The 27,414-nt window shown below is 45.3% G+C and overlaps 1 protein-coding gene across 2 annotated transcripts in view; it reads right to left on the bottom strand.

Annotated features, from left to right (window-relative positions):
• Positions 1–4,493: 4,493 nt before the first annotated feature.
• syt17 (synaptotagmin XVII) overlaps positions 4,494–27,414 on the bottom strand; it is a 45,145-nt gene continuing 22,224 nt past the window's right edge. For both annotated transcript variants that reach the window (XM_072693466.1, XM_072693465.1), the window contains exons 5-9: positions 22,361–22,533; positions 20,476–21,092; positions 18,673–18,793; positions 17,803–17,958; positions 4,494–8,001 (exon numbers count right to left, since the gene is read on the bottom strand). In XM_072693466.1, coding sequence (XP_072549567.1) covers positions 7,805–8,001; positions 17,803–17,958; positions 18,673–18,793; positions 20,476–21,092; positions 22,361–22,533 — 1,264 coding nt within the window. In that variant the 3' untranslated portion in view covers positions 4,494–7,804. The remainder of the gene's footprint in view (positions 8,002–17,802; positions 17,959–18,672; positions 18,794–20,475; positions 21,093–22,360; positions 22,534–27,414) is intronic.

Below are 27,414 nucleotides of genomic sequence, written 5' to 3'. Positions count from 1 at the left end.
CTCCATAACCCACATAAACATCCTGAATTAGGTCTTCTGAATTAGGTCTTCTGAAATAAGGTCTTTTAGAATAAATCTTCTGAAATAGGTCTTCTGCATTAGGTCTTCTGGATTAGGTCTTCTAGAATTGGCCTTTGGCAGTGGGTTGTCTGAAACAGGTCTTCTCGAATATGCTTCTGGAATATTTTTTCAGAAATAGGCCTTCCGGAAGAGATCTTCTGGATTAGGTCTTCTAAAATAAGTCTTTTGGAATAGGTCTTCTAGAATAATCCTTTGGCAGTAGGTTGTCTGAAAAAGGCCCTCTCAAATAGGCTATATTAGGTCTTCAGAAAAAGGTCTTCTAAAATAGGTATTTTGAAATAGGCTAAAATACAGCATCCACACAGATGGCTTAGCTTAAGACCCTCAACCAAAGCAATTAGATAACTCCATAACCCCCATAAACATCCTAAATTAGGTCTTCTGGGTTAGGTCTTCTGAAATAAGTTTTTTTTGGAATAAGGTCTTCTGGAATAGGTCTTCTAGAATCGGCCTTTGGCAGTAGGTTGTCTGAAATAGGTCTTCTCGAATATGCTTCTGGAATAGTTTTTTCAGAAATAGGCCTTCTGGAGGAGATCTTCTGGATTAGATCTTCTAAAATAAGTCTGGAATAGGTCTTCTCGAATAAGCCTTTGGCAGTAGGTTGTCTGAAATAGGTTTGCAAATAGGCCTTCTGTAATAGGTCTTCAGAAATAGGTCTTCTAGAATTGATCTTGTGGTTTAGATCTTTTGGAATAGGTTAAAATACAGCATCCACACTGAAGGCCTAGCTAAAGACCCCCAACCAAAGCAATTAGAGAACTCCATAACCCCCATAAACATCCAGACAAGTTACATTGAAGAATTGCAATTGCATCCAAAAATAAACTATAAATACATTGGCCTAGGTTGGGTTAGCCCCGATCAGCCGTAAGATTAAAACCACCAACCCATTATTGTGTAGGTCCCCCTCGTGCAGCCAAAACAGTTCTGACCCATTAAGGCATGGACTCCACAAGACCAATGAAGGTGTTCTGTGGTATCTGCCACCAACACGTTGGTGCCTAGGGCGCTCACATCCCTATCACTGGTTCTCCAATTGTCCGTCCTTGGCGCACTTTTGGAAGGTACTGACCCCACAAAACCTGCCTGATGTTTTGGAGGTGTTCTGACCCAGTCGTCTAGCCATCACAGTTTGGTTCTGCTCAAGGTGGCTCAGATTCTTTCCCACCTGTTCCTGACTGTTCTTGACCTGCTGTCATGTTAATCCCACCCCTTAAAAGGTACCATTCACCAGATAATCAATGCAATTCACGTCACCTGTCAGTAGTTTTAATCTTATGGCTGATTTGTGAACTGGTCCTTACCTGACTTCATAGCAACTGTTACAACTAGCCCCCAAGCGACACCACAAGCAGATCAAGCTACACCATGTTTCTCACTAGAAGTTGGATGCAGGATCATCCAGGCTGGGAAGGCTGCAACAGGCTTAGGAAGAATGGTGGAGGTAGGAAAGGTGGCAAGAAGGTTGCCTGAGGTTCCTCAGCTGGGAGCCCTTAATCGTCTCCTCAGGAGGGCATTCCACAGTAGCATGTTGTCTCGAAACAGCGTACGTCAACCTGCTGTGCGGCTCGCAGGGCGCCTGACCCGGACCCTGAGCTGAGATGGCTCACAGAGGGGTTAAGCTGTTCTCCCATCGCTGAGCAGAACCGAGGTGAGCTGAGCGGAGCAGTTCAATGACTAATCACCAGGTCTACTGACCCTCAGAGGGAACATTTGCACACAAACAAGCACTGAATCATTATCATCGCAGAGATTCAATTAGTGCATTCCGGAGTCCACATCTTATTACGGTTGCAAAACATGCAGCACTGCGGCTTAAAAGTAATTTGAAAACGGCATGACCCAGATACGAGAACATCGGCTTCTTCCCTGGCGTCAGTGCTTGTGTTGACAAAACACGCAATCGTCTCAATTTCAGGAAATTACATTTCTTGAAATGCTGCCTGTTGGGTACGTGGAGTGCATTTTCTCGTGGAAATAAAGGTACGTAGTTTTATGGATCCCCTACCATCCCAGTTGAAGACCTCACAAGTTCTTCTCCAAGTGCTTCACCGTTTACTCAAGAAGAACCTCAGCTAAAATACAAAGATCCTCTGATCTTAGACTCTACTAAACACAAGTCAATATGGAGACCATAGTACTCTTCTCTTCGCCTGAGTACTCTCAGTCTGGGTTTGAAGACAGCGAGTGTTGGACTCTGCTGTTCGGACACCCAGGGGAAGCTTGTTCCACCACTTCGGTGCAGGACAGTAAAAAGTCTGGACGCTCGTCTTCCGTGGATCTTAAAGGATGGCAGGTCGAGCCGAGCCGTACTTGAAGCTGGAAGGGCTCTTGGTGCAGATCAGGCTTTTGACCATCGCCATCAAGTACGGAGGGGCTGGCTGGTCCAGTCTTGGCTTTGTAGGCCAGAGTCAGGGGTTTGAATCTGATGACCAGGGCAGCAGCTACAGGTAGTAGAATATTTTTATTTATATTGTTTACATCTGTATATTGAGGGGGGGGGGTCATTTTAAGCATATCTTAATATTGGAGGGGAGTGTCCCTCCTAATGTATATTGTGACCATGGCCCTGATCCCATCACACTAAGGTGTATTACTTAGCCATTACAGGGACAAACTGGTAGGACTGTTCTCTGTTAATAGTCCGGCCCGGCAGTCCATAAGGGTTTGAACAACTTAGGCTATGTTCAGACTGCCAGCCCAAATCCGATTTTTTGGCAAATCCAATTTGTGTCCAGATTAATTGTTGATAGTCTGGTCAGCCAAAACCCACACAGACGTTTTGGAAATCGGTTCCAAACCACATCTGGAGGTGGTTTAAAATGTGATTAAAATCAGATTTGTACAGATGTGTCTCAGTCTGGACGCTCTGGACGCTCAGAGAGGATTTCAAAGCAATGCAAAAGACAATGTCCACGCCATTTTCAGAGTGTGGGGATTCAAGAAGACCGCCACAGGTTACCACAGCAATCAATGAAGATAGGTTGACTGACAGGCAAATGTCACTGATTTGATCATTTATAGATAACAGTGACAGCAAGTCTGAACATGTCCTGCAAATGTCGCCATCTAAACCAGATCATTAAATGATTTAAGGTTTTAATTTCAAGGTGCTCTAGAATGTAGAACTGTGACGAACCGTGATTCTCAAACACTCACCTGTCAAAAAAAAAAACCAAACATCCAGCAGGACAGATGCCGTAAAACGGGCCAATTCCAAAACCCCAAAACTGTTACATCACAGTCTGTAGTCAATTTCCTGAGACAACCTTTGCCATCACTGTCCTTCGGTAACCCTAGAGAGCAGCACATCACCTCCAGTCTAGGGATACGGGTTGCTATAGGAACCAGGCCTCGTGCCCGTGACTTTTTCTGTGCCAGTGTCCGCAGAACTGGAGCTCAACAGCGTTGAAGTGAAAACCGAGGAAGCTGTAGAGAGAACGAGTCTCAGTCATTACCACTTCGGGGTGAGCTGCACAAGACCTCTCTCCAGAACTGCCCAACAGTAAAGCAGCAAATCGTGCTTCGAGCGCCCCCTCATGGACAGCTGTACACATGCATTTCTGGACAAGCTGATCTGAAGGTAGAGAAGCATGTGGGCTGAGGCGGTAGAGTAACACTACAGGATTTTACTCTAATATGACTCTATGGGTTTGCAGCGTTACACAGCAGCAGTTCTGGAGAGAGGTTCTCCTCCTGCAGCTCCACCACCACCGAAGCTCCATAGTGCAGTAGCAGCAGCAGCGTTCCGGCCCGGAGTGGGAATGACGGAGACGCCCTTCTCCCTGTTCAGTTCAGTCAGTGGAGCATCAGCATGGTCCTGAAGCTGCTGATTTAAGGTGGTTTACAAGTTTAAAAGTTTAAAGTAAAAAACTACGCCCCCTAACTGTAGGGGGAGCCCAGGAGCAAAAAATACAAATTCTCACAGAATGCTGCTTTAAAGGACAGTGCCAGTGTAATACATTGATTTAAGCGTGTGAATGGTGATGTTCCTAATGTTTTACCAACTTCTCATGTGTTTTAAAAATGGTTGATTAATCTTGTGACTACGTTGTCATCCCACGAAAAAGCTAAACCTTCACGTCCCCCAAAGCTACGCTTGAATTTCCTGCATTAAAGAGTTTTCAGAGTACAGCAGTAATCACACAGTGCTCAGTTCTGTTGAATGGGCGTTTAAAAGGGATCACAGCTCATCAGTTACAAGACGTCTGGATTGGCCAGGTTTGAAAAACAGAAAAACAGTGGAGGGCATTTATAACTCTCGGCTAGCCTCCACCTGGACACCAGGTGTGAACCAAACTCCAAACTTTACCCCACCCACATACAAAAAGCAGCATTTCACACTGAGCAGCAATGGATGACCCTCGTTGAGCTTTTCTTTGAACAGGCAGAAGCATTTCAGTCAGGTCAGGTCAGGTCACCACCTCTCTATTTATTTCTTTCTGTTTCCTTCTGGTTTTCGGCAGCAACACATACTGTATTTGTTCAAGTCATGTCATGTCATTCACTGTATACAGTTTAAATAATAAATATATACATTTAGATATTTGTAGAGATAAATATATTCATATGTCTATATGCAAATGCTTGGATTTATCTAAATAAATAAGCATCTTCACTGGCACATCTTTGTTATTCTTCTTATACAGTCATGTGAAAAAACTGGGACAACCCATGAAACCCTTCATCATTTTGACCATATCTAAACATCTGGATGTTTGATCTTCATGTGGTCAACACTGAGAGATGGAGGTAATCTAACTAAACTCACACACCTGAAGAAACGTCTTTAATCATCGTTTATAAAATAGAAATAATAGGAATGTAAAAATTGCACATTTATTACTCCTTCTAATGTGTAGAATCAGACTCAAGAGCAGAAGATCAGCTGCAGATGATCAGATCATGGTTGGAGAGGATTATTCTGGAGGAGTCTGGAGTCTGATTTAAACCTCAGACGTTTAGTCTGGTCTGATCCTGATTGAATTTGAAGTGAGGGGTGAAGAAGATCACCATCATGGCCAGATCCAGAGAGCTCTCTGAGGCCTTCTGAAAGAAGGGTGGAGATGTTGTAGAGGAGTCTGAAAAGGGGGTTAAAAAGATCTCAGAACTGTTAGAAATCAGCTGCTGTTCCACTAAATCCACTAAATCATCTACAAGAGGAACAGCTGACCAACATGACCAGGTCAGACCGTCCTAGCAAGTTCAGCCCACGAGCAGAACCCCAAGATGAGTAAATACATCTCCAACAATCCTAAAATATCGTCATGGTGGCAGGTAGATCGGACTGCAGCTGATGTTAAAGCACAGCATCGACCATCAGAAAAAGAGACCACACAGGTCTGAGACCTTTACTGTCCAGAGCAAGACTAAAGCTTTCCAGAGAACATCTAGACCAAGACCAGGATGTCTGGAACAGTGTGCTCTGGACAGATGAATCCAAAGTTGAATGATTTGGATGCAGTAACAGAGGACATGAGCATTTGAGACCAAGAACCCAGATCAGCTGTGAAGCATGGAGGTGGAGATGTCCTGGTCTGAGGCTGCTTTTCTGCAGTAGGGCCTGGAGAGCTCTCCAACGTAGAATCCACCAGGACTTCTTTACTGTATCAGAGGGAGCTGTCAGCAAAAACCGAAGCTGAAACATCTCCCAACTGAAAGATTTCTGCATGGAGGAGTAGGGGGCAGGTATAGATAACATCCAGTGAGATTATTTGAGGCGAAGGGGGGAACCCCAGCTATTAGGATATAGGGTTTCCTCACAGGAAAATTGTCTTTCTAATAATTCCATTTTATAAATAATGTTTAAAGATGTCTCTTCAGTTTAAGTCTGTGTTTTTTTATATTGAAACAACTGTCAAGATGTTTAAATATGTCCTAAAAAGACAAAGCTTTCACATGACTGTATGTGATCATTTTTCATGGTCAAGTCACACACGAACATACATAGAGATTTTGCACAGTCATACAAAGTGCCTCTATACCTGGAACTAGTTCACAACTAGGCACATAAAGCTTAAGGAGACGGAATACAGCAATGTTTCTGATTGCACTTTGAGAGTCTATACTACATCAATCCTCCAACAAGACCGATCTATATCCATCTACTCACTGGACAGACTGACAGACATAGAGGAGGTAGGACAAGAAACACACCACGGCAACATTTGGACCACACATGGACTGGACTGTTGGTCAACATTTAAAGGTGAACTTTAACCCCTTGAACCCTGTGTTTATTATTAAGGTATATTAATCCTAATGCAGAAACTATTGTGAATTATTTGACAGCCATACGGTTTAGCACAGTGACTGTAGGAAACATGGACGCCGCAGTTCCAGTCCCTTCCGTTCTATAGAAATGAAGCCAAAACTGTCTGCCATGTTGCCAAATCTGCAAATCGCAAGAGTCAGCGCAGTGGAGACCAGAGGTGGAGCCAGACTCGTCTACCCATTTGGTAGAACCGTCTAAGCCCTTCTTACAGCCTCAGTGTCCCAGACCACCTTCATTGAGCTTCCTTCACAGATTCCTTTCCCCTGGATTTCCCGGTTGTCTGGTAAGTGGACGCTCCAACAGTAAAGGTGCAGCTCATGTAAGTTCCTTTACAACTCAGCTTCTCCATCTACTGAACAGAAAGGACACCATGCAGGTCCTGCAATCAACCGGCCTCGGCTTGGTAGACCTCGGCTTGCATCACTTTCAGAAAAGACGTTGCACTGTCCACGTTTTCTATAGTCATTGGTTTAGCATACCTTGTGGAGTACCACAGGGCTCTATTCTGGGGCCTACGAAACTGCTGTTAGGGCCTACGAAAATGCTGTTAATTATGTCAGTAATAACTGTGGGCTTCCCTAGAGGGTCTAAGGGGTTAAGGGAGTAAACCAGAGAAAGGTGGGTTTATTCGAACCTTTCTGGAATGGCACCATGTTTTTCTCTAGACCCTGCAAAAATAGTCACCTTTGCACAACAGCAACAAACACCAACACATTCTAACGTGGGCACGCTGAATGCGATTGCTATTAGAAGTGCGAACATATACTGAGAACATTAGACGTTCAAACGGTGGAAACACACACACATACACACAGATGCAGGGCAGCATTAACACAAGTCATGAAAACAAAAGCTTTGGTGTGAGACTGTAAAAAAAATCTAATAAGAAATGTAGATTGCTTTTGGAAACTTTGAACTACGTCCAAACTGATTATCAGCAATCATGTTGAAGCGATGCGGTTGGAAACTGCACTGCACCCCATACCAGCAGGAGGAGTGATCTCTGGCTGCTCCAGTGTCCAGCTGAGCGGCCGGCAGACAGGCGATGATGAGGTTATTGAGCTGTCCTGTAAGATAGTATCAATGTGATAAAGAGAAAATGTGGACGGCAGGTTCCTGCTCGATGGGGCCAGTGGAAAAACACCACCAGGCCTTTTGTTTCCAGGTGACTAAATCTCCCCTGGTTGTAGCTGCTGCGAAAGGGGCAATGAGGTCAGAACGGAACAGAACAGGTGGACTACAGCCTGTGAGTCCACGGTTCTGGACCAGTGATTTGACAGTAAACCTATCTACACATTGGTCCTCAACGCACTCGCTCCTCAGTGTACAGTGTTCAATGCTGACCTACCCCTAACCTCCCCATTTTGTCCCCCAAGTCAAAAGGTTTGTCATTCATCCTTAAAAGCACAGTCCTGCCACCGTCCTCCCAACCAGATGTCCCTGTCAGGATCATGTTACTTCCAAAGATGCCGGGGAGACGCGGTCGCACTCGGCTCGGGAGCGCAAGCTGTGCCACTGCTCCACGGGGGTCCGCTGGGAGCGCAGCAGCCTCCGCCAGTGCGTGGTCTCCGCAGGGCCCGAGGAAAACTGGCCGATCACCACGCGGCCCACAAAGTCGTTACTGGTCTTCATGTTGTGTCCGTAGACTGCGGGAGAGAGAAGAGACAAGAGGGGAAAATCAACGTTACATCCACCACACTTTTAATAATAGAGGTGCTTCAGATGGCTCTTTAAGCACAGCCATGGTGGAACCATTCTTGGTTCAATAAAGAATTGTGTTTGGAGATGTTCAGGACCTTTTTAAGGTCTAAAGAACTTGATGTAAAGGTTCTTAACCAAGTTAAAGCTTCTTCATACTCCCACACATGATTGTTGGTGTCGGAAGGGCTGGTTTGAGATTTTCAGCACAACAGTCTCTAGAATTGTGTAATGAAGCAAAAACATCTGGTTCTGCAGACGGAAACATCTTGTAGATGAGAAAGGTCTGCAGAGAATGGCCAGACCAGTTTGAGCAGACAGAAAGGCTACAGTGGCTCAGTGGGATGGGCTACTACAACCGAAGAAGACCACGTCGGGTTCCCTGCCATGAACAGAAAGCTGAGGCTGCAGCGGTTTAGCACAGGCTCACCTACGCTGGACAGCTGATGAAGCTTACCCTGGTTTGCTGAGGAACATCACACTGATGGTCCAAGCAGAATTATATGGATCCAACTGCATGAGTCCATGGACCCAATCTGCCCTGTGTTAACAGTCCAGGCTGGTGGAGGTGGTGGTGGTGTAATAGTATAGAATAGGATGTTTTGCACTGTTAAAAGTAAAAGATCCTTGAGGAACCTTTGGAGGTTCTTCAGTTTAAAACAGTGCAGGAACCTCTAAAGGTTTTTCAAAGAAAAAGATTCCTCAGAGGTTCCTCCACAGTTTCAAATTGAGAAACCTCCAAAAGTTTCTCAAGGAACTTACTTTAAACATTGTAGAACAGGAGATTAATAGGATGAAAGGTCTCTGCAAGAATTACGTGACGCAATCATGTTAATATGGACCAGAATCTCAAAGGAATGTTTCCAACATCCTGTGGAATCCATGCCACGAGCCATTTAGGCTCTTTTGAGAGCAAAGGGAGACCCCAGCCAGTATTAGTAAAGTCTAAACAGTCCTAATAAAGAGCTCGGTGGGTGCATCTACCCATTCAGCACAATATGAGGCAGGTGAACAACACTGGATTCATCCCACGGCAACCCTGTAATTAAGTAGCAGGCTTGTATGGCAGGGTAACTGCCGAATAGCAACACCAACAAAAGACTGCAGTGATCGTGGTGTTCTTTGTCCGTCCCTGTTCCCGAAAGTCCGTCCCACTATCATTTTTTGCAGCCAAAGGAGATGCGACAAATATTTTCTGTCTTTCTGCCTCCGTCTCCATGACTATTCATCTTGTCAATCTGTTTTTCTCTCCATCAATCCAATTTGGCTAATGGAGCCAGGTCGGGCCATGAGGCCATGAGTTAATTTCATCAGGTTGTTTAGAAACAAGATTGGAGGTTTTTCTCGCCAATGATTTCCCCCTTCCTTCCTGTAACTGGCAGAGGGGCAGGAGGGAAGGACTCTTGTTATTGCCGCAGTTTGTGTCTTGCTGTTGTTGTGAGATGTCGTTACAGTGAGTGATCAATCAATAAATAAAAATCACAGTTATACAAACTTCCCTTTAGCCAAAATCTACTTATTTGGCCTCAGACCAACGTAACCCGCCACTGAGTCCAGTAATCTCAAACAGACTTGCGGTTCCGTTCCCGCAAGCCTAAGCCTCAGTGTCTCAGACCGCCTTCATTGAGCTTCCAGCGCAGAAGCAGAGAGCAGATCCCCCCCCGGATTCCCAGTTACACAATCTGCAGCCAGAGTCGGCGCAGTGGAGAACAGAGGTGAAGCCAGACTCGTCTACCCATTTGGTAGAACCGCCTGACCCCTTCTTCAAGCCTAAGCCTCAGTGTCTCAGACCGCCTTCATTGAGCTTCCAGCGCAGAAACAGAGAGCAGATTCCCCCCCTTGGATTCCCAGTTACACAGTTACACAATCTGCCCTTGCCACAAATCTACTTGTTTGGCCTCAGACCACCTTAACCCACCACCGAGTCCAGTCATCTCAGACAGACTTGCTTATGTGGCTTCTGATACTACTGAATACTGTTATCTAACATATGGGCTAAAGCACATCTGTACGACTGGATAACTGTAAAAAGAAGTTTCAACTAGAATCAGGGTCATTCGCATCTCCCAGCTTTGAAAGCCCAGAGATGCTACAGCAACCCCATTAAGGGCCTTGCTCAAGGGCCCAATAATGGCAACTCAGAAAATATGGGTGTTGAACCTACAACATGGTGAGCAATAAACCAGCGCTCTTGTCACTGAAGATGAGGTTAAGTTTAGGATTAAGGCCAGGATGAGGGTAAGGATTAGGTTTTTGGTTAAGGTTAGGATTAGGTTGGATGAGGGTGAGGTTTAGATTTGGGGTTGAAGTTAGGGTTAGGTTTTAGGGCAGGATGAGGGTGAGGTTTAGATTTGGGGTTGAGGTTAAGGTTAGGATTAGGGCCAGGATGAGGGTGAGGATTAGGTTTTGGGTTGAATTTAGGGTTAGGTTTTAGGGCAGGATGAGGGTGAGGTTTAGATTTGGGGTTGAGGTTAAGGTTAGGATTAGGGCCAGGATGAGGGTGAGGATTAGATTTTTGGTTGAAGATAGGGTTAGGTTTAGGGCCAGGATGAGGGTGAGGATTAGGTTTTGGGATGAAGTTAGGGTTAGGATTAGGGCCGGGATGAAGGTTGGGATTAGGTTTTTGGTTATGGTTAGAAATAGGTTTAGGGTTAAGATGAGAGTTAGGATTAAGTTTGGAGTTAAGGTTTAGGTTAGGTTTAGGGCCGGGATGAGAATTAGGATTAGGTTTTGGGATTAAGTTTTAGGTTAGGATTAGGGCCAGGATGAGGGTTAGGATTAGGTTTTTGGTTAAGGTTAGGGTTAGGTTTAGGGCCAGGATGAGGGTTAGGATTAGATTTTGGGTTGTGGGTTAAAATTAGGGTTAGAAGTGGGATGAGGGTTAGGATTAAGTTTTTGGTTAAGGTTAGGATTAGGGCCGGGAAGAGGGATAGGATTAGGTTTTGGGTTAAGGGTAAGGTTAGGATTAGAAGAGGGAAGAGGGTTAGGATTAGGTTTTGGGTTGAGGGTAAGGTTAGGATTAGAAGTGGGAAGAGGGTTAGGATTAAAGTCAGGATGAGGGTTAGGATTAGGTTTTGGATTGAGGTTAAGGTTAGGATTAGGACCATGGTTAGGTTTTGGGTAAGGCTGAGTTAGGTTTTGGATTGAGGTTAAAGTTGGGATTAGTACCAGGGTTAGGGTTAGGTTCTGGACTAGGTTTTGTTTATTGAAACAAATGAACAGTAAATCTACTGAATGTCATTAAAGCTTCAACAGAACATTTTCAGGATATTTGTTTATTTAGGCACTGACATGCTGCTGATGTGTAACTAATACTCAAATAAGGGTTTATCTACAAAAGACCACTCCAAATAAAGTGTTACCTCGTTCTTCAGCATTAACCCTTTAGACTCTGTTTGTAAGCCCAAACTTCATTACTGTCATAATTGACATCAGTTTCATAGGCCCTGAAATAGAACCCTGTGGGACTCCACACATATAGGCCATACGATAGTTTTTGCTTTAGGAATAATAACTAAATCCCTTACCTACAGTTTAAGTGGTTAAGGTACTTTAATCGGATTGGGTGCAACAAAACTGGATCAGGACATCGCAAGTACTTTTGTCCATTTGTATTTGCGACACCTTGTTTATGTAGCTTCTGGCGTACCACATGTATAACTACAGACCGAAGCAATTACAGATTTGATACAAAGGCATGGGGATGGGAGTCAACAGAGAAGCGGCACTCCGCAGGAGAGGCTCTGGGTCAGACCCGAGCGACTCACGTGCTGTCGCCAAGCAACAGCGGCACTAGTGGCAAGGCTACAGCCAAGGACTCCTTCACCTCAGGCCTTCATCTCTAGTGCTCCACTTTAAGCCTGGCGGCTTATTACAGCCCATGGGGACGAGCGCAGGATTTCTACATTTCAATCCTCATACATTTCATCTTCTCCCGATTCAAGAAGACGGTGGAGCTCCTTGAGACAGCCGCGAGAAGCCAGAGATGTTCCCAACGTCTTTGTCTCGGCACATAAAATTGATGGTAATTGCAACTTGCTAAAATGCATTCCTCTTCAGCTCCCTGTTAAACAAACAATATTCTACAGACAGATAAATGATGAATTGTGGGCTTGTATGAAGTCATGGACTGGAGGGTCAGAAGGGAGTGGGTGCGGTGCGACTGCACTGCCGAGTGACTGTGCTTGTTATGTTGAGCCGATTACATCAGCAGGCCCGTCACAGCACTCCTGGGCTGACCGCGCTTCCTGGCTTCAGCCACAGGACGGTGAAAATTCAGCAACTTCAGTTACTTGAAACATTCATTATATAGAACGTATATAATATGCCGTACCGGTCAAAAGTTTGGACACACCTGCTGATCATCATCGTAACAACATTCGATGCAAAGGCTAGGGTTTTTAAAAAAGAGGACACTTGTTAGGGGACACATCTTTAGGATGACGTGGTTGGGGGGTTTCAAGCATCCCTAAGTTGTACATTGAACTGAAAGGAGATGATCTGACCATAGAGGCTATTAAGGCTATTTACCGGTTTTGCTAAATGAGTAAACATGTATGTATTAATGAACATTAGCTGCATGGTTTGAGAGGCATTTCCACCCTCACACACACACACACACACTGCCATTGTCCTACAACTTAGGCCTACCTGAGACCCCCAACCACAACATCCTAACCCTGGTGGATACCTGTGTGTTCCAAGGGTCTAAAAGCGTGGTTATCCTAGCATCTGGATCAGATGTTTTTAAGATGATGATCTGCTCACATTCAACCATGTGTGTCCAAACTTTTGACTGGTACTGTATACTATTGAATACTGTTATATATATGTAACACCAACAGAGCACCACAAGTGATGGCTTTAGTGTCTACCATTGCAAGCGCCAACATTTTAGAGCACTAGGTAAGTGATCACAAGGTTGTGGGTTTGACACCTGTGTCCACTAAGCTGCCACTGTTGGACCCTTGAGCAGTGCACATAACCCTCTCTGATCCAGGGGTGCTGTAGCAATACTTTAGAAAATGTCAACTAGTGGTGGCTCAGTGATTACAGCACTCGGTTACTGCTCACAAGGTTGTGGGTTTGACACCTGTGTCCACTAAGCCGCCACTGTTGGGCCCTTGAACAAGGCACATAACCCTCTCTGCTCAAGGGCTGCTGTAGCAATACTATTACAAAGGACGCTTACAGGTAAGAACACTGGGATATTGATCACAGGGTTGTGGGTTCAATACCTGTGTCTACTAAGCTGCAACTTTTGGGACCTAGAACAAAGCATTTAACCTTCTCTGCTCCAGGGGTGGTGTACAAATACTAGTACACATGGAAAATAGTGGTGGCTCAGTGGTTAAAGCACTAGGTTACTGATCACAAGGTTGTGGGTTTGAAACTCATGCCTGTGTCCACTAAGCCGCCACTGTTGGGCCCTTGAGCAAGGCATGTAACCCTCTCTGCTCCAGGGGTGCTGTAGCAATACTATTACAAAGGATGCTTAGAGGTAAGAACACTGGCATACTGATCACAGGGTTGTGGGTTCAATACCCGTGTCCACTAAGCTGCCACTTTTGGGACCTTGGACAAGGCATTTAACCTCATCTGCTCCAGTACACATGGAAAATAGTGATGGCTCAGTGGTTAAAGCACATTTTTTTATCACAAGGTTGTGGGTTTGACCCCCATATCCACTAAGCCGTCACTGTTGGGCCCTTGAGCAAGGCACGTAACCCTCTCTTCTCCAGTGGTGCTATAGCAATACTATTGAAAATGTCAACTAGTGGTAGCTTAGTGATTACAGCACTAGGTTACTGATCACAAGGTTGTGGGTTTGATACTCATGCCCATGTCCGCTAAGCCGCTACTGTTGGGCCCTTGATGGGGCGGAGCCCAGTGTTTGGTGTTTGATTGCGGTCTTTGTAGTCAGGAACATCAGAGAGAGTCGGTGGGCACGGAGCCCCAGCCGCGTGTCCTGGGAGAAGCACCAGCCAGGGAGCATGCTGCTCTGCCTGGCCCAGGTCACCAAGTGCCATTCACAAACCCGCCTACTCCACTGCAGGGCTCCTGGATGGCCTTGCGCCAGCACAGTTTGGTGGCTTCGGAGACTTCCCTGGTTCAACCCATGAGATAGTGGTCAGCTTTGAGATGTGGCCTAAGGCGCTGTCACTGTGATCAGAAGATTGCTGGTTCGAATCCCGCTCACACTGCTAGCCATCGGCAGCCCGGGGCCCAGAGAGCGACCGCAATTGGCCTAGCTCTCTCTAGGGTGGGTAGATGGCGCTATCCCCCACATCACACTAGTGTGGCGCTGGCTGAAAGTATTTGGACACCTGCTCATTCATCGTTTCTCCTGACATCAAGGATATTAAAAAGAGTTGGTGCTGCTTTTGTTGGAGTAGCTGTCTCTACTGTCCAGGGAAGAAGGCTTTCGATTTCTCGATTTGATTGCATTCAGCGACAAGAGTGTTAGTGAGGTCAGAATGTTGGTTCTGAAAGCATTGGATGGGGCACCATCCATCATTCCAGAGAACACAGCTCCACTAACTTTATACCCCTTCAGTCCACGCCTAGCATTAGGCAGCATGGTGCCAAAAGGTTCACGTTTATTTGCTCCAGAGAGTCCTATTCTATTGGCAATACTTGTCTACAGGGACTAGACGAGCTGTATGTGTGCATTTCCACAACTGCATCAACCTAAAGTAGCTAAATGCATTCATCAGAAGGGGTGTCCACAAACTTTTGGGTGTATAGTGTAACATTTGAAGGAAGAAAAGCCATAATTAGGTAATAATAATGTAATAAAGGATCTATTAATATCACTGATTATATGTTCTTCAAACGTTCCAGCATTGTTCAGCCTAATCCCTCACAGATAATGATTCAGTAACTTTTAATTTAGTGTATTTCGTGAAAGAACTGAGGCACCTGCCACTTGTCGTCTAACATAACTAGGTTCTCATTCAGTTATAATACTCTAGTTTCTTCACGTGTGTTGGAGCTGAGATGTGGACCATCTGGTGAGCCCCCGAGCGTTGAGAACCAGTGCTCAGCTTGGCACAGAAACCCAATCTGAACCTGAAAGGCCGTAATAGAAAATGTCAAAGCTACACGAGGTGAGCTGCATACCTCTACAGCCTCAGGCCCATCCAAAGCTCAGCACGCTGGCCGCAGCCGCTCCTTGGCCACAGATCCTAAATGCCAGAGTGTGAGTAGCGAGCGTGGCAGCTCGACCCGAGCCGTGTTCCAGCTTACGCTCTGACTGGCAGCACCTTTAATCAAGTAAATGCGGCTGGCATTTAAATGAGGCCTAATGAGGGCTTGTGTGGCAGACCCAGGCCACCCCCCACATTACTCTAATGGTGAGGACCTGAAATGTGTGTCATGCTGAAACCTGTCAGCATCTCCGAATGGCTTTCTCCACGGGTGCCCAGCAGGGTGGCTTACACTGCTAGGGAAACACTGTTTTGACTTTTGGGCCCAATTAGGTAAGCAGTGGGATGGTGTGTCACTCTGAGGTCAAAAACAAAGCCGGGTTTGGCTTAATTAACGAGAGCTTTTCCTCAGAGGAGGTCTAAGGGTTTGATCTCTGCAGAAAGACGGCAGGATTACTTTATCAGATACACTCGATTGTGTGTGTGTGTGTGTGTGTGTGTGTGTGTGTGTGTGTGTGTGTGTGTGTATGTTTGCAAGCATCAATCTATCTGTGAACTTAATTAGAGATATTTGGAGTCAGGTTTGGCGGTTGGTGGACGTCGTGTTGTGAAGTGAGTAACAACACTGCCTTCTCCGTGGTAGACTGGGGTTGCTTTCCTGCACTATTAAAAATGAAGGTGCCATAGAGAAGGGTGGGCAATTCTGGTCTTGGGGGGCTGGATTCCTGCACATTTGTGTGCTTTTCCTGCTTAAACCCACCTGACTCACATCACCTGGTAGCTGCCAGGTTTAATAGGGCTGTTAAAAACTGCCATATGAGAACCACTTTTGGGTCCATAGAGATCCTGTATAAATATACTAGAGATATTTGAGTGTGAAGAACCTTTGGAAATTAGTAAAAACCAATCAGGTAAAGGTTATGGTAAGGGTAAGGGTTAGGGTTAGGTTAGGTTAGGGTTAGGGTTAGGGTTAGGTTTAGAGTAAGGGTAAGGATAAGGGTAAGGGTAAGGGTTAGGGTTAGGGTTAGGGTTAGGTTTAGGTTAGGTTAGGTTAGGTTAGGTTAGGTTAGGTTAGGTTAGGTTAGGTTAGGGTTAGGGTTAGGGTTAGAGTTAGGGCTAGGGCTAGGGCTAGGGCTAGGGTTAGGGTTAGGGTTAGGTTTAGAGTAAGGGTAAGGGTAAGGGTAAGGGTAAGGGTAAGGGTTAGGGTTTAGGGTTAGGGTTAGGGTTAGGGTTAGGTTTAGGGTTAGGTTAGGTTAGGTTAGGGTTAGGGGGCTCCAAAGTGGCTCAGTTAGGTCTATTGCGCTGCCAATGCAGCCGGGGGGTCTCGTTCAAATCCTGGGCCATGCTGCCTAGCCATCGGTAGCCAGGGTTGGAGAGAGCACAATTGCCCGCGCTCCCTCCAGGTGGGTAGATGGTTGTAAATGCGATGTTGGTCGGCACAGGCCGACTGTCGGAAGCATTGCTGGTGCTAGGAGGCTGGTGTTATGACCGGGGGGGTGGGGGGGGGGGGGTATCTAGTGTTATATAAAGAACCATGTTTGTATGGTGGACCCTTAAACTGGTTGAGATTTGACAAAGCTTTATTTTAAGAGTGTATAAGTCTGCACCTTGCTCATTGAAGGCTATGCTTTACTTCTGCTGGCAAAACAGGACGACACATATCAGTGTAATATTGGATACTGAAGAGACACTTTATGGAGGAAAGTATTTGGACACCTGCTCATTCATTGTTTCTTCTGAAATCAAGGGTATTAAAAAGAGTTGATCCTGCTTTTGTTGGAGTAACTGTCTCTACTGTCCAGGGAAGAAGGCTTTCTACTAGACTTAGGAGGAGCATTGCTGTGAGGATTTGATTGCATTCAGCGACAAGAGTGTTAGTGAGGTCACAAAGTTGGCCCCGAAAGCATTGGCTGGGGCACCGTCCATCATTCCAGAGAACACAGCTCCACTAACTTTATACCCCTTCAATCCACGCCTAGCATTAGGCAACATGGTGCCAAAAGGTTCACGTTTATTTGCTCCAGAGAGTCCTATTCTATTGGCAATACTTGTCTACAGGGACTAGACGAGCTGTATGTGTGCATTTCCTCAACTGCATCAACCTAAAGTAGCTAAATGCATTCATTGGAAGGGGTGTCCACAAACTTTTGGATGTATAGTGTAACATTTGAAGGAAGAAAAGCCATAATTAGGTAATAATAATGTAATAAAGGATCTATTAATATCACTGATTATATGTTCTTTAAACGTTCCAGCATTGTTCAGCCTAATCCCTCACAGATAATGATTCAGTAACTTTTAATTTAGTGTATTTCGTGAAAGAACTGAGGCACCTGCCCCTTGTCGTCTAACATAACTAGGTTCTCATTCAGTTATAATACTCTAGTTTCTTCATGTGTGTTGGAGCTGAGATGTGGACCATCTGATAAGCACCTGAGCGTTGAGAACCAGTGCTCAGCTTGGCACAGAAACCCAATCAGCACAGCCAACCACACAACTACCAGTGCTGGCTGGTGAGGTATCAGCTTCCATGAGTTATCCCATATAAGCCTCGTAGCTCCAGGAGAATGTGTGTAAATGGGATGACATGTCAGACTATACCTGTGAACACGAGGCTAACCTCGCTCAGTTCCTCGTGAGATACCCGGAAGCTGAAGGACTCGTTGTAGTAGGGGTCGATGGTGCCTCTCATACAGGACGTCTTCTTAGTCTTCACCAGCTTCAGCCCTGCCACTAACTGCACCTTCACAAAGGGATCTGAAACACAAGCAGAGATCAGAGAACCAATAATATCTGACCAGATCATAGATCAGCCATAACATTAAAACCACCTGCCTAACATTGTGCAGGTTCCTTCAATGCCACCAAGGCAAAGCAAAGCATGACCCATCAGGTCATGTCCTCCTCTGAAAGTGATTGGGCTGTGGTATCTGGGGCCAAGACATTTGCAGCAGGTCCTTTTAGTCCTGTAAGTTATGAGGTCAGGCCAGGAGCCTCAATGAGCCTTGGGCTCCCAGGATTCAGTTGCCAGTTCACTTTCCTTGGCTGTCCTTTCTTGGAGCACTTTTGGTAGGTGCTGACCACTGCGTACCGGGAACACCCCACAAGACCCGATGCTTGATGTTTTTTTAGAGATGTTCTGACCCAGTCTGATTTGTCTAGAACATCACAGTTTGGTCCAGCACCTCCATCACCTTCAAGAACTGACCGGTTCTTTACTTGGCATCTGAACCAGATCATCAATGTTCTTCATTTCACCTATCAGTGGTTTTAATGTTATGGCTGATCAGTGTATTTTTTATCATTGCATCTCATGTGCACATCTCCACTCTCTGGTCAGTCTTAGTATATGGACCCAATAAACAAGAGTCAATAAAACCAGGACAGTCACTGTCAGGCAGGCCGGCTAACACCGAATACCAGCTTTCAGCAGAGGGAAGGAATAGAGAAAAACAAATGGGAAGGAGGTACCTGAGCCCTGGCACATGTCAGTCTGCAGCAGCTGCTTGGCCCTAATGACGTCCACGTTCAGCCTGCCAGCACTGGGCAAGTAGTTCAAGGACAGCAGGAGTTCACCAAGCTCCACCTCATTCTGCGCAACACAGTATGGTGGAGATCAATAAAATTCCACAGATACAGAAGTGGGTGTTTTAAGAGTATGAGATGCAGCAGACAGTAACCATCACCGTCCCTGGAAGAAAATCCAACTGACAATATATTCTGGCCCGAAGTTACGCTTTTGAGCGAGATAACGGAAAATATTACAGAGTTGACAGAAATCCCTGCGGTTTCCAGCTGTTTCAGTTTTCCAAACAGGTTTTTCTGTTTCATAGAAACTGGAGCAGAAATAAAGGCTCACCAGCTGTGGAGGCCATGAAACACTGTTCTTTAGAAATGCAATAAAACATTAAGCACAGTATTATTTGAAAAGACTACCGGGGGGACCGTAGTCAGAGTGAGGGAGTGAGGGAGCGCATTGCTTTATTTGGGATGCTGCAGACAGATGCTGCAGGACTACAGAGGGATAGATTCCTTTATTGCACTGAGTACAGTGAAATGAAGTGGCAATCCCAACGGTGTTCACACGTCACGTAAGAAACAGCAGTGAAAATGTTTAAAAAAAGAACAGAAAACTAAGATAACAAAATATGAAATATAGAATATAGAAAATGCATAGCAGCTGGTAGAATTAATATAAATATAAAATATAGACGTATAATATTGAGTAACAGCACATATGCTGGAAACGCTGAAAGGCAGTGGTCATAAAAAAGGTGGTGAGGGTAAAAAACATGAAGAATATATAAGAATAAATATGAAAAAATGATATAAATTATTTTATATATATATAACCAACAAACTGTAATGTAATATTGAATATATTTTATAATATATCCTAATGTTGGGTGTATGATCAGACTTTTGACTTGAATGACTTGATTACTCATAATTGGGTCCCTATTTTGAGAATTTCCACACATTACCAACAAAAGGTGAAAGTATATTAATTCTTATTGTAAACCATAACCTGAGACAATAATTGCATATCATTAAACATTATTTATTAACCCCCTTAAAAGCCTGTGGCCCGAAAAGGTTATTACAAACTTCTACACCCGAAGAAAAGCCCCACAGAGCCCAGTTTGTATCGAAGTCCCTGTAGTTACTGAGTAAAGCACCTTAGTTTGTAGTTAAGGGGTTAATACACTGTACAAGATGTAAAGTCATGTAACTTTAAACTGATAGCAACTTATTTATAGTTAACTTAGTTTAGTCTAAAGCCATATTTCTTACTCCTGCATCTCATTTTGGTCAACAATCCATACCGAGTTGAGCCTCAAAAACATTAGTAAATGAGTTGTAGCTGAAACTGGTTAAATAAAGTGTGAGATTAGCAGCAGTTACAGTGCTATGCCACTCTAGAGCTGTAACTCATGTATATTTCTGTGTCTGAGAAAGAAGGGAAGGTGAATTTCCTCAGAACTGTTTGTATATAGTGCAATTTCCCAGCTCTAGACCGGCCCTACGGTCTAACTGCTGCGCAGCAAGTGTGAGGATATCAGCAGTTCAAATCCCAGCAAGGCCTCAGAGCGCAACTGTCAAAAGTCTCATAGTCTGTGGATGTCATGTGATGGGGGAGTTCTAACCTGTAGACCACATTGAGGGGAGGGAGTGCACAGCTCTAGAGTGGCACAACTGTCTAACTGTCTGAGAATAGGAAGCGTCATTTTAAGGTTGAGCTACAGTGTCCATATGTTCAGTATAGTGGGTTACCTGAGAGCTGGGCACCAGGGCCTTCCACCAGTGTCCCCCCTTCACCAGATCGACCTCGCTTAGAGGCAGCACCACCTTTCCGATAACGCAGTGGCGTGAGAACTTGTCAAAGTCCACGACGGACAGCAGCAGGGTCCTGCGCTGAGCCTCCAGAAAGGGCAGCTCAAAAGTGAAGCGCTCTTCAAAAACAGGGTTCTGGGTCTTGCGTTTCACGCCGGTCTGCCTGGAGTTCTTGTGGTCAGGCAGCAGGCTCATCTTGACGTAGGGGTTGGAGTGGGCCATGTCCTGCCTGGCTCCATCACAGGAGAGAGGAGGAGGCAAGTCACGCGCCTCAATGACCCGCACGCTCAGGTGGGCGTTTATGAGGTCGTACTGTGTACTGAAGTGCAGCATGCCCAGCTGGTAGCGCAGCAGGATCTCCTCGTCCGTCAGAGAGTCCACGTCATCCCCGCCGGAATCCACAGAGTAAAGCCGTGGCTCCAGCTTGCGGAAGTAATCGTCTGGAGGGGTTTGTGGTTTACGCAGGGGTTGCACCACCTCCTTCCTAGGGCCCATGGCCCAAAATTCAATGGGCTTCATGTCCACCTGAGGGGAGCTGGGCCGCCGGGCATCCAGAGCTGCGAGGTGAGAGAGGTAGAAGATAGCACGTATTAAAAACATACCAACACTCTCATGACTTCCCTTCCAATCCTCCACTGGCCAGCTGAAGCTGGTTAGACTGGTCAGACTGGTCATGCTGGTCATGTTGGTCAACCAATGTGGTCAGCCTGGTTCACCTGTTTGGCTATGCTAGTCAACAAGTGTGGGAATGCTAGTCAACCAAGGTTGGTTGGTTGTGATTAGGCTGGCCATGCTGGTGAACCAGAAGGGTCATGCTAGTCATTCTGGTCATACTAGTCATGGTGGTTGACCAGTCTGGCCATGGAGGTTGACTAGCCTGCTCAGGTTGGTCATTTTCTATGCTGGTCAAGAGCTAAGCTGGGCTAAGCTGGCATCTTAACCATCTTGACCAGTCTGACCAGTCTGACAGCTCAGCTCTTGCCCAGTATAGAGTATGACCAACCTGAGCAGGCTAGTCAAACACTATGCCCAAGCTGGTTGACCACCATGGCCAGCCTAATCACGCTGGTCGACCAACATGACCAGTATGACCAAACCTATCGACCAAAATGACTAGCGTGACCTTACTGGTTCACCATCATGACCAGTATGACCATGTTGTTAGACCACCATAACCAGCATGATAGTGTTACTCAATCAGGGCGACCAAACTGGTTCACCAGCATGACCAAACAGGTTGACCAACAAGTTGACCAGCTAGTCCACATTGGTTGACCAATATGACCAGCATGGTCAAGCTGGTTCACCAGCATGACTAGTCTGACCAGTCTGACCTCTATGCTGGTCACCAGCTCAGCTCTTGCCCAGTATGGAGTATGACCAATCTGAGCAGGCTAGTCAAACACTATGCCCAAGCTTGTCTACCAACATGACCAGTATGATTAAATCTATCGGCCAAAATGACCAGTATGACTTACTGGTTCACCAGCATGGCCAGCCTAATCATGACTATCATGACCAGTATGATCATGTTGTTAGACCACCAGCATGACAACGTTAGTCAACCAAGACGACCAAGCTGGTTGACCAGTATGACCAAACAGGTTGACCAACTGGTTGACCAACATGACCAGCATGGCCAAGCTGGTTCACCAGCATGACCAGTCTGACCTCTTTGCTGGTCACCAGCTCAGCTCTTGCCCAACATAGAATATGACCACTCTGAGAAGGCTAGTCGAACACTATAGCCAAGCTGGTTGACCAGCATTACCACCTTGTTGACCAATTGGTAGACTGGTGTGACTCAGTGTGCTGCTGGACTTACAGGAGAGCTGGCGGGCGAGGCTGAAGGTAGAGCGCGAGTTCTCGAAGCTGGAGCGCCGGCGGCTGGGACTTGAGCTGCTGTTGCTGCTGCTGCTGTGGTTGTGGGCTGGAGGGGCATCTTCACGACCCATGAGGTGAGAGTTTGAATCTCTCTCATCATTACAGTCGTTGACGCTGAGAGAGAAAAGTGCAGGTGAGACGTTATGGAGGGACAGTATATTATGGAGAGCCAGATCTGAAAAAGACCATGCCAGAGGCTCCTCCTCCTATGGTGAGGTTTTTTGCATATCCCATTCTCGGCTCCTCAGCCCTATCCTTAACTCCTGTCTCTGCTCATTCAGCTTAAAGGACCATTATACATTATTGCTATAAAAATTTTGTTAATATTTTGTGTACTAACATTCCTAGCCTGAACTAATAAGAATAGTATACTGTAAAGCATGTACCTTATAGCATTAGTGTACTAAATATATACTAAACCACTCCACCATTAAAGCAGCATTATGAGAATTTTTTCTTTTTTGCTCATTGGCTCCCCCTAATGTTGGGGAGTGTAATTCACTTACACACCACTTCTGCAAGTTTGGTTTTCTTGAGAAGTTGCCGATGCTGTGAGTTTACCTCCAGTTTGGTTCAGCGGAGGGAGTCCGGACTTTGGAATGTCCGGAGATGATGATGGAGAAAAGAGATGGTAAAGCTAGCATCGGCTACTGTTAGCTTTTAGTCTAACGTCGATCCCTATTTGCTTCTTCCGGCTTTGGCTTTGCCAAATGCCGAGTTGAGCTCTTCCTTCTGCGGACACCGGCACAGGAAAAGCCGTGGTCACTTGGCCGTGTTCCCATAGCTACCTGTATTTCCATAGCTAGCTAGAGTCTGGAGGTGATTAGCTACTCTCCAGTATCAACAACACCAGGTTTTACCGTTAGCTGTACTTCCGCATTTTCATTAACGTAACATTGAGTTCAGTGTTCTGCAGCACTGGTTCCTCCCAGTCACCAGACCTGAATCCAGCAGAACAGCTTTAGCATGTTGTGCACTGTTAAACGTATAAGATCTTTGATGAACATTTGGAGGTTCTTCAGTTTAAAACTGTGTAGGAACCTCTAAAGGTGCTTTGAGAAATCTTCAAGAACAGTTTTTAGAAGAAAAAGGTTCCTCAAAGCACTTTATGAGGTTCCTCCACAGGTTTTAGACTGAAGAACATTATAGACCATAATGAAGACCATATACTCTTAACAGGGTACAGTAAGATTTTGTCCATTATACAGTAGTAATGCTGTAAAACCGACGAAATTTGGAACAGCAGAGTGGGCAGGGATTATGTCATGTGTTTTGGGGGTGTAAACATAACGAGTCAAGACTGTGATGTAATAGTTTGGGGGTTTTGGAATTGGCCTGTTTTGCAGCTCTGATTTGGTTCTGTTGGATTTTCTTTAGAAGGAGGACCTTATCAATACGAAGGCCGGACACTGGTGGAAATATGAATGGGAGTTCTCTCATTACGTAGCATGGCTTAGTCTGTTTATGGACAAAGGCCCGTCCTTCAACAAAAAAAAACCCTCTCAGAGGAGATGGAGATCTGTGCAAGAGCAGTAGCCAGAACGGAAATCTGATTTTCTGCATTATTGAGCCAGACGCTACAAATTATTCATGGAGCTTGAGATCTCTGAAATTTCCTAAACAGTCATTTGTTCTTCAGTTTCCAGCCTTTTTGGTCTTTTCCCTATTACAAAAGAGATGGACGCCTGGAAATAACTGCCGGGCAGAGTTGCAAAGATGGTGGCTGAGTGAGCAGACTTGTGTGTGAGGACTTTGAGTGTTTGAGGGTTCACGGTTTCCACTTCCATGTACTGCACTTTCATTAGTCAACTATAGAAAAAGCCAAGGAAAATACAATTGACATTCTAGGGCCCCTTTAAATTGGCATGGATTGCTCCTGACTGCAACTGACTCATGTACTAGAATCTGAAGCCAGTAGAGCAACACAAGCCCATTCACTATGACTTCATGTGCAGAAACGCTGCCCACAGAATAACGTGCCAATGAAAGCAATCCGAAAAGCAGACCGGAACGAAGGAAATCCAGTCAGACAGCGACATTATTCCCCATCCACCCCTACTGACATAAAGACAGTCAACTGACCAGTGAGTCCGATGACACAAAGGTCTCAGTAATGGACCAGTAGTGAGCTGTGAATTTGTTAAGATCCTGAAGTTGGACGTGTTTTACTCCAGCCTGACTATGGAGCAGTGGCTCAGCAGTGTGTGTGTGTCGCTGTTGTTGCCCAAACACTGAGTAACCGCTATTGCAACACACTCTTTTAATTTGATTGTTTTTCAGTGGTTCGAATATGTTGATGTCTTTGTGGGGGCCCAATTCTGAGCAGTCCCTTGGGGATCATCAAGGACCCTTTGTGTCCATGACTACAGCTGGCAGGGAGATAGTTGTCACGGCAACAGAGCAATCTAAAACACATGGCCTTTAGAGGCCGAGGGTGGAGAGGGGAGGGGGTGGTGGGGGGTGGGGGTCTGCCGGACTCAACACTCTGCAGGACTGAGCGTTACAGCACCGCCGTGGCAGAAAGCGATGGACTGTAAAGTTAACCATCATCACTTCTGCACTGCCTGCTAATGTAAGATGCTGCTGTGTGTTTATGGTGCAGTTTGGTCTTTACTGTTCAATATAGTGAGAAACTGCAGTGATCTGTCTCTGCACAGGTGAGAACTGCACAGGTGAGAACTGCACAGGTGAGAACTGCACAGGTGAGAACTGATCTGTGGTTCCTTATGGATGTAAAAGCTTCTGAGGGTACAAACAAATGGAGCAACATCACAAACAGATACAATTAAAAAGCCTACAGTCCAAAACAGAGGTATTTCCTACCCACATGGACAACAGGATATAATCATAATAATAATAATATCATCATCATTATCATCATAATAAGAATAATAACAATAACAATAACAATAATAATAACAATAATAATTGTTATTATGATTATTGTTGTTGTTATTATTATTATCATTATTATTATTGTTATTATTTTTATGATGATGATGATGATGATTATTATTATTATTATTATGTTGCTTGTAGCAAAGCACCTTTGATGTTTTACCAGTAATAACTACTAGAAAAGTGCAGCTTAAGAGGTTCCCACTTCCAAGCAGTTCCTTTATTGGCAAAACCGTTGCTATGATATAGCAGGTATTTGCTAAGTAGTTGCTAGGTGGTTACTATGGTGTTGCTAGGTATGTTGTTGCTATAGGGTTGCTAGGTTGTTCCTATGGTATCATTCATGGTTCCTATGTTGTTGCTATGGTTGCAATTGCTATAGTAGAGTAGTTACAACACCATAGCACCCTATGGCGATACAAAGGGAGTGCTACATTGGTACTATTAGTGTTGCTTAGTGGATGCAATGGCATTGCTGGGTGGTTGATAGGGTGGTTGCATTTGTGTTGCTAGGTGGTTGCTAGATTGATGCTATGGTTTTGCTAAGTGAATGCCATGGCACTGCAATGTGGTTGCTAAGTGGTTGCCATATTATTCCCAGTGGTTGCTATAGTGCTGCTGAGTGGTTGCCATATTATTTCCGGTGGTTGCTATCGTGTGCCAAAGGGATTGCTAAGTGGTTGCCTATAGTATTCCAGGTGGCTGCTATAGTGTTGCTTAGTGGATGCAATGGCATTGCTAGGTGGTTGATAGGGTGTTGCAAGTGGTTGCTATAGTATTTCCGGTGGTTACATTTGTGTTGCTAAGTGGTTGCTAGATTGATGCTATGGTGTTGCTAAGTGGATGCCATGACATTGCTAGGTGGTTGCTATGGTGTTGCTAAGTGGTTGCCATAGTATTCCCAGTGGTTGCTATGATGTTCCACAGGCATTGCTAAGTGGTTGCCTACAGTATTCCAGGTGGCTGCTATGTTGTTGCTAAGTGGATGCCATGACATTGCTAGGTTGGTTGCTATAATGTTGCAAAGTAGTTGCTATAGTATTACCGGTGGTTGCTATTGTGTTTCTAAGTGGTTGCTAGGTTGGTGCTATAGTGCTGCTAAGTGGATGCCATGACATTGCTAGGTGGTCGCTATGGTGTTGCTAAGTGGTTGCTGTGGTATTTCAGGTGGTTGCTGTGATGTTGCTAGGTGGCTGCTAAATAGGTACAACAGTGTTACTATGTGGCTGCTGTGATGTTGCTTAATGGTTGCTATGATGCTGATAGGTGATAGGTGATGGATCAAAGCAGCCCTTGATAAATGCATGTGTTTTATACACTGGTGCAGATATAACTAGCGCACCAGGAACCAGCTGATGACTCAAACACAGATAATCATGATCAACCACCTCTTACAGCTTCAATCAGGCTTTTGATCGCACCGGCACACAAACGCCTCTTTCCACTTCAGAATGAGTGCAGTCAGGCTAGTAATCACCCAGCAGTCCCTGGGGGCCACATCAGTGGACGGCTCCGTCCCAGCGACAACAAGTCTGACTGACGTTTCACTATGACGGCTGATAATTATGATAATATGTGATAATGTGTGTTGCCCATAACAGTAGAGGCTTTGCTGCACCCTCTGGGCTTCGTCTCAGTTTGATCTAAATGATGGAAACGTCCTCATTAATGCAGCAGAGTCACAGCTGGCGCTGACGGATTGTCATTCACAGAACTGTTCTCCTAAAAACATGTCATTAGCTCACTCCCACTCCACTGCCTACGCCTGACGCCCGGGTTTGGCAACATAAATAAAGACACACCCAAAAACACACAGAAAAACAACTCAGACCAAAATACTACAGACACTCTAGTGAGGATGACATTGGAGACACACTGGCATCCACCGTGGTTGGCATGTTGTGGCTGGGGGGCTTGAAGTAGACCTGTAGGACCATAGCAGTGTGTGTGTGAGAGTGAAAGCATTAATACATAAACAATACCTAATTTACCAAATGATCTCCTTTCAGTTTAAGAACCCTCTAAAAATAATAACAATGTAAACAGTGAGTATATACCAACCTAGGTATCAAACCCACAACCATGTGATCAATAACA

Source organism: Salminus brasiliensis, chromosome 12 (genome assembly GCF_030463535.1).
Source record: "Salminus brasiliensis chromosome 12, fSalBra1.hap2, whole genome shotgun sequence".
Lineage (NCBI taxonomy): Eukaryota > Metazoa > Chordata > Actinopteri > Characiformes > Bryconidae > Salminus > Salminus brasiliensis.
The sequence above is the reverse complement of the archived record's forward strand: the minus strand, read 5'-3'. Positions and strand labels throughout refer to the sequence as shown.